Source organism: Quercus lobata, unplaced genomic scaffold, assembly GCF_001633185.2.
Source record: "Quercus lobata isolate SW786 unplaced genomic scaffold, ValleyOak3.0 Primary Assembly Scq3eQI_1872, whole genome shotgun sequence".
Taxonomy (NCBI): domain Eukaryota; kingdom Viridiplantae; phylum Streptophyta; class Magnoliopsida; order Fagales; family Fagaceae; genus Quercus; species Quercus lobata.
The window spans coordinates 82,744-90,324 of record NW_022154726.1 but is presented as its reverse complement, the minus strand read 5'-3'; the positions used below and the strand labels follow the sequence as shown (position 1 = coordinate 90,324).

Genomic DNA, 7,581 nt, shown 5'->3' with positions numbered 1-7,581 from the left:
AACGACGCTGACTGAAGTGGTTTTGGACAGGTGTGAGGGGTCGGTTACAGCTGCCACGTTGGTAAGTGATGATTCATGAAAACAGGGGCCAGATCAGATTAATGAAGCACATGCATCTCACGCACCTAGTAGGGTTTTGAAACAAGAAGGGCAGAAGAGGATTCTACTTACCTGGACACGTAAAGGCAGGCCACCGACTCAAGAGGTTGCTGCAAGTAGTGACTGTTGTTCAGGAAAGAAAAGGGAGAGAAGGGATTCAGAGGATCATTCCGAGTTGCCACCAAAACGTTTTCAGGCTTCTCAGAATGAGGAAGGAGTATCTATTTTATTGGTGGAGGCTGAGCATCAGCCCCGCCAAAATCAATGAGTTGCTTAGCATGGAATTGTCGTGGGCTTGGGAACCTACGTACAGTGAGAGAGCTCGGGGAGATAGTTCGGGCAAAAGATCCCTCTTTAGTGTTCTTAGCCAAGACACTAACAGATGAAGCAAGGCTAGAATTTGTTCAAGGTAGTTTAGGGTTTGATCATAGATGGGTAGTTCCGAAAGTGGGTAGAAGTGGTGGATTGGTTCTTTTTTGGAAGGCTTCGGTGAAACTAACGGTGGTGGGATCATGCAAAAACTATATTGATGCTTTTGTTGATAAAGGTGAAGAGAATGAGTGGAGGTTAACGGGGTTTTATGGTGAGCCAGAGACGGCTAACAGAATTGAGGCATGGAACAAACTTAGGTGTCTTAATTCCTACCCAATTTGTCCATGGCTGTGTTTGGGCGACTTCAATGAAATTGTCAGACAAGATGAAAAGGTGGGGGGTGCTTTAAGGTCTCATAATCAAATGCAGCTTTTTAGAGACGTTCTGGATGAGTGTGGCTTTATGGAATTGGGATTTGTGGGTCCAAAATTCACTTGGGCAAGACACTATGAAGACGGTAGCTCTATTTGGGAAAGATTGGATAGAGGCTTGGCCACAAATAATTGGTTCCTTAAATTTCCAGGATCGAGGGTACATCACTTGCATTGTGATTCCTCCGATCACCAACCCATCCTTGTTGTCTTTTCGGGTTTGGAACATCCTAGGAGGAAGAAACCATTTAGATTCGAGGAAATGTGGCTTTCTAACACTAGTTGTGAAGAGGTTGTCAAAGCCGCTTGGTATTGCACTAGTGGAGCCGAAGATGGGAGAGAGGTTTTGAATAAAGTGGAGAAGTGTGGTAAGGATTTAAACTGGTGGAATAGGAATGTTTTTGGAAATGTCCGAAGGGAGCTAGAGAAAGCTAAAAAAATGCTCATCGAGGCAAAAAGGGAGGCCATTCTCAGTGGTAATAATTTTCAAGTAAGGCATTTGAAGGCTGAAATTGAGGTTTTGCTTAATAAGGAAGCTATCATGTGGCAACAACGGTCCAGATTGTTATGGGCAAGGGAGGGGGATAGAAATACAAAATACTTTCACAATTGTGCAACAAGGAGGCATCAAAAAAATTTGATAGAGAGTATTAGAGATGATGAGGGGGTGTGGAGAGTCCAACAGGAGGAGATAGGTGCAGTTTTAGTTGATTATTATAAGTCACTATTTGCATCCACGGATCGAAGTGTGACTCCAAGTGTTTTGGAATGTGTACCACCAATAATTACGGATGAGATGAATGAAGTATTGTGCTGCAAGTTTGAAGAGAGTGAAGTGACCAAGGCGTTGAATCAAATGGCGCCTCTCAAAGCACCTGGACCAGATGGAATGCCTCCCCTTTTTTACCAGCATTTTTTGGGGCACTATTAGTCATGATGTCACTTCTTCAATCCTGATGTGGTTGAACTCAGGTACCTTACCCACTCCTTTGAATCATACCTTTATAGCTCTTATACCAAAGGTTAATTCTCCTGAATATGCAAATCAATTTCGCCCTATTAGCCTTTGTAATGTGTTGTATAAAATATTTTCCAAAGTTTTAGCCAACCGTTTAAAAAAGCTGCTTCCTTCCATCATTACAGAACATCAATCTGCTTTTACTAAAGATAGATTAATTTCTGATAATATTCTTGTGGCCTTTGAGACCTTACACTGCCTTCAAAAATATAATGCTGGTTCCCATGGGTATATGGCAGTTAAATTAGATATGAGTAAAGCCTATGATCGGGTTGATTGGGGTTTTCTTGAAGAGATTATGAAGAAGATGAGTTTTAATGATAAATGGGTAAATCTGATGATGGTGTGTGTGAAATCAGTTACATACTCTGTTTTGGTGAATGGTGAACCGTGTGGTATGATTAAGCCCACAAGAGGAATAAGACAAGGAGACCCCCTTTCTCCCTTCCTATTCATGTTGTGTACTGAGGGGTTAAATGGGATGATAAAGCAGACTGAGAGGAGGGGTGATATCCATGGCTTTTCTCTATGCAGACGGGGTCCAAAACTAACACATCTGCTTTTTGCAGGGCAACTATGGAGGAGTGTGGAAAGGTTTTGGAAGTGTTGAATCAATATGAGGAAGCTTCGGGTCAAAAAGTGAACAAGAGCAAAACCACAATCTTTTTTAGTAAAGCAACAAATGTTGAAGCGAAGAGGGCTATCAAGGAGGCTTGGGGTGTGTCAGAAATAACGCACTGTGAAAGATATTTGGGTCTCCCATCCTTTGTGGGTAAAGGAAAAAAGGCTAGTTTCAATTTTATTAAAGAAAAGGTGTGGCGGAAACTCCAAGGGTGGGAAGGGAAGTTACTTTCTCAGGCGGGTAGAGAAGTGTTGATTAAGTCGGTTATCCAAGCTATCCCTACTTACACAATGGGGTGTTTCAAAATTCCGATCGGCTTATGTAATGAGATTGAGGGCCTAATCAAGAAGTTTTGGTGGGGACAAAGAGGAGACCGAAGGAGGATTCATTGGGTTAAATGGGAAGATATGACAAGATCAAAAATATTAGGTGGAATCGGTTTTCGAGAACTCGCTTTGCACAATGATTCTCTCCTTGCAAAGCAAGCATGGCGTTTATTGCACAATACCGATTCACTATTTTACAAAGTTTTCAAAGCCCGATTTTTTCCTAACTCGACTATTATGGAAGCTACAGATTCACGGATGGGCTCCTACGCTTGGAGGAGTATCCTACATGGTAGAGATGTTTTACAGAGGGGTGCTAGATGGCGGATTGGTAATGGGCAGAAGATTAAGATATGGCAGCACCATTGGCTGCCAAGGAAGCATCCACCTTATTTACCGGAGTGTCCAATTCAAGACTTTGAGGATTCAACAGTAGATAGACTCATTGATCCAGTGAGTAGGCAGTGGGTTGAGGAGCTGGTTGACAGTCTTTTCACAAGGGAGGATGCCGAGATGATTAAAAAAATTCCTTTAGGCCAAGCTTTAGCCGAGGATACTCTGTTTTGGCCCCATTCAAGCAATGGTGTCTACAGCTGTAAATCCGGATACAGATTTCTAAAGGAAGAGGCAGCTGCTCTGGGTGATGTTGCACAAGATAATCAAAACAGGGATAAGCATATTTGGAAGAGCATTTGGTCTATGCATACACCACAAAAAGGTGAAGACCATGCTATGGAGGGCCTGCCGTGAAGCTCTGCCAACAAAGCAAGCCTTAGTCCGTCGAAAAGTCATTGAAGTTTCAGATTGTGAGCGTTGCTGCAACTCGACAGAAAATTCCTTACATGCTCTGTGGCGGTGTCCTGAACTGGACCCGGTGTGGGACAATGCGGAGTGGGGTTTCAGAAGTTCAGTGCAATTCCTGGATTTCAAAGAGCTATGGTCGTGGTTGGTTATGCAGAAAAAGGATGTTGAATTATTTGCAGCAACAGTATGGATGATCTGGAACCAGCGGAATAGAGTAAGACTCAATATTCCAGCTAAAAGTCTTCACCAACTTGCCCATACCGCCAGGACGTGGCTACTGGAATTCCAAAGGAGAAATGTAGTTCGTGCACCTCAGGTACAACAGGAAACACGTCGGACAAGAAGCAGGTGGAAGCCTCCGAGAAGTGAGTTTTTGAAAATAAATTACGACGGCGCGATCTTTCCGAACAAAAATAAATCAGGAATAGGCGTGGTGATAAGAGATGGAGATGGTGAAGTGATAGCATCATGCTCGAAATTGTTGCATCAAGCCTATAGCAGCAGAGAGGTTGAGGCGATGGCAGCTGTTACAGCTCTTTCTTTGGCATCAGACATAGGAGTTCAGCAAGCCATATTAGAAGGAGACTCACTGGAAGTTTTTAAGGCTCAAACAGAAGATTCGGTCCCTTTAGCTCCATTTGGTTTATTCATAGATGAGGCGAAAAGTTTATCCTCACAATTTGTCAAATTACTTTACTCTCATACATTTAGAGAAGGTAATTCTTTAGCTCATGGTTTGGATAGAAATGCCATTGGCATACCAGATTTTCTAGTGTGGATGGAGGATGTTCCACCACATCTTTATTCTGTAGTTCATGCCGATTTAAGAGGCGCTGTTTAATAAAAATTTCGATGTTTCCCCTCAAAAAAAAAAAAAAAAAAAAAAAAAAAAAACAAAGCCCTTGTATCATGCTAATCCAAATAGTTGGTCAACCCAACTCTTTGAGGCCGAGGTGGCTATGTTCTCAAACTTTTATAAAGAGGCCCATTTACTCAGTAGGTTCATCATTTGCATTTTTTACACACTAATTTTTTCCAAATGATGAACCATCTGGCTAGGCTCAGACTTGATACTTAAGAATTTTGAGGTTGGGTAGAGTTCCTTGAAAGGGTGGTTATCTGACTGGATTAATTGCAATAGATTAGAGACAAACCCCCGAGTTTCTGAATGATCTTCTTCAAGTCTCTTTCACAACCCTCTGCACAATATGGTTTCATAGACACCAGGTTGTACATGAGCGTAAGACTCAAAAGGAGTCCTAGCACTATTGAAACCTCACTTTTAGTTAAAGCTTTAATTATCAGGTATCAAAGAGCCTTTGCAGATAACTAACAAAGCCCACAACTAGCATATATAACTGGCAAATCCTAATTACAGAAGATGACTTAAGAAAGAAAGATATTGTGCTTTTCGACGAGCACTTTGCTGATTTGCTTATTTGCTGAAAGCTGGTTTTAAAAGTACAGTACTTTGAGGCTTTCAAAATATGTCCATAAACAAATTGGTGTAGATATTTTACTACTTGAGCTAACTAGAAGTTTCAAGAGCGGTAACATATATATCTAACTGTTGACCCTACTTACAAACACGCTTACAAACACGCTTGAAGAACCCTATAAATTAAATATATTAATTATAACACAAGGTTACCAATAATCTTTACAAGAACATTGTCCATTTTTAAAATGGTGAAAGCGATTTCTATCTCTGACTATTATTTCACGATCATAAACCTTTGAGATGAGCTTCGTTGCAAGGTGACAATCTTTACAAACACGCAAATTCTTTGAGATACGAAGAGTTTCTCCAGGTTTAGTCTTCAACAGGCCAAACCCAATTGCTAGTTTCTCACTGTGGTAGTACAAGGGGTTTTCCTTTTCCTCCTCAACAAGGCCATGCAATAATGCTCCATCAGTGTCAGGCACATAGCCAACACATCTTATACGTTGTAACATCTCATCAACTTTGGTGTAAATGTCTTGGGCTTGAGGGTGTCCCTTTCCCCCTGCAATAAACTCATTGACCACTCCCTCCAATTCAATCATGGAAAAACCAGCAACCTTTTTCACTCCTCTGTCATTCATCAATTTTCTTACACCGGCAACATCTTCCCATCTACCAGCATTGGCATATAAATTAGCTAACAACACATAGCGCCCGCTATTCTTAGGCTCTAGTTCAATTACCCTCTTTCCTATTTGTTCTCCCAACTCAAAGTTCTTGTGGATTTTGCAGGCTCCAAGGAGAGCACCCAATACACCTACATCAGGGCTCATGGGCATCTTGCTAATGAGCTCACTTGCTTCCTCTAGCATTCCAGCTCTTCCAAGCAGATCAACCATGCATCCAAAATGCTCTGTTGTGGGCTCAATACCATGAACTTCAACCATATAACTAAAGTAATACCTGCCCTCTTCAACTAACCCTGAATGAGCACATGCACTGAGGACATTCACAAAAGTGATGTTATCAGGAGCTACCTTCTCCTTCTCCATCTCCTTAAATAGCTGAATAGCAGCCTCTCCCATACCATGCATTGCTAACCCCCCAATCATACAATTCCATGATGAAATCCCTTTATGAAGCAACCCATTGAAAACTTCAAAAGCCTTCTCCAAGCTACCACATTTGCAGTACATATCAATTATAGTTGTTGCAAGCTTTGAGTCCAATTCAATTCCACTCCTTTTAATATACCCATGTATCCACTTCCCTTGATCTAGAGCTCCTAATCCTGTACAAGCCGAAAGCATACTAGCCGCAACAAATTTATCCAACACTACTTTTTCAGTTTGCATCCTATCAAATAAAGTGAATGCCTCATGAAACTGATTGCTCTGGACATAACCGGCAATCATGGCATTCCAAGAGACAGAATTCCTCTCAGGCATCAGCTCAAAAACTTCAAAAGCCTCATCTAAAAATCCCCATTTTGAATACCCTGTAATCAAACTAGTCCAGGACACAACATCCCGCACGTGCATCTTATCAAAAACCCTTCTTGCTTTCACCAAAGACTGAAAATTCACATACATATAAATCAAACTGTTTTGAGAAAACCCATCTGCTTCAAACCCAAATTTCACAACATGAGCATGGACTTGTTTCCCTTCTTCAATAGCATTATCGTTGCAACAGGCTCTAATTACAGAAGGGAACGTAAATCTATTGGGTTCAACAGAGTCTTGCAACATTTGTGAGTACAAGTGAATGCAATTTCTGGGGAGTTGGTACTGCAAGTATCCTCTCATTATGGTATTGTAGATGAAAGCATCTGGGTGAGGAATTGTATCAAACACTTGGAGGGCATAACCCAAATCACCGTTTTTGGATACAGCACAGAACTTAATGACTCGGCCCATGGCATCGTTATCGGCTGAAAGGCCGAGTCGAATGAGTTGGGAGTGATATTGCTTGAGCTCAGCCATGGTTGAGCATGTTTCAAGGCCATTCAGTGGTGATGGGTACGACCTAGGCGGAGAGCTTAAGGAGTGTGGGGTTGCTTGAAGGAGATGGAGTGAAGTCATTCTCTGCCTTAGCTTTTCCTCAGGACTAAGGATTTGCATTTGACCATATAATAATTTTTCCATAGGATAAAATGCAATTTTTCCCTATCTCCTGGTCTTTGTGCTCTTGGCAACTTTTACAAGTTACCATTACAACTAGTAAGTAACCTGTAATTCATAGAGCAGAGGTCATAAGTTTTAATTTTTTTCGATTAAAATCTCAAACTTATGAAATCGTTTCAATTAGAAGACTTTATCAGCAAACCAAACGTTTTATTTATTTATTTATTTATTTTTTTAAGAATACTAAATATTTTAACACACATGAGGAGAGAGGAGAAGGTTTTAAAGAAACTTACAGTGGTGTATATCCAAAATGGTCTAATTCTTAAATATACAGCACAGGTTTTAAACCTCTTTAACTAACACTCATTTCTCAATATGGGATTAATCCACTGTTTT

General features: G+C 41.0%; 1 protein-coding gene across 1 annotated transcript; it reads right to left on the bottom strand.

Annotated features, from left to right (window-relative positions):
- Positions 1 to 5,160: 5,160 nt before the first annotated feature.
- LOC115973155 (pentatricopeptide repeat-containing protein At5g66520-like) lies at positions 5,161 to 7,311 on the bottom strand. Its single transcript, XM_031093398.1, has one exon. It carries the CDS (start codon positions 7,201 to 7,203, stop codon positions 5,260 to 5,262), a length of 1,944 nt encoding a protein of 647 aa, XP_030949258.1. The 5' UTR covers positions 7,204 to 7,311; the 3' UTR covers positions 5,161 to 5,259.
- Positions 7,312 to 7,581: the final 270 nt, after the last annotated feature.

What these genes read in the sequence shown, in the direction of transcription:
- LOC115973155 (XM_031093398.1), bottom strand. Translation starts at nt 7,203, where the DNA reads ATGGAAAAATTATTATATGGTCAAATGCAAATCCTTAGTCCTGAGGAA.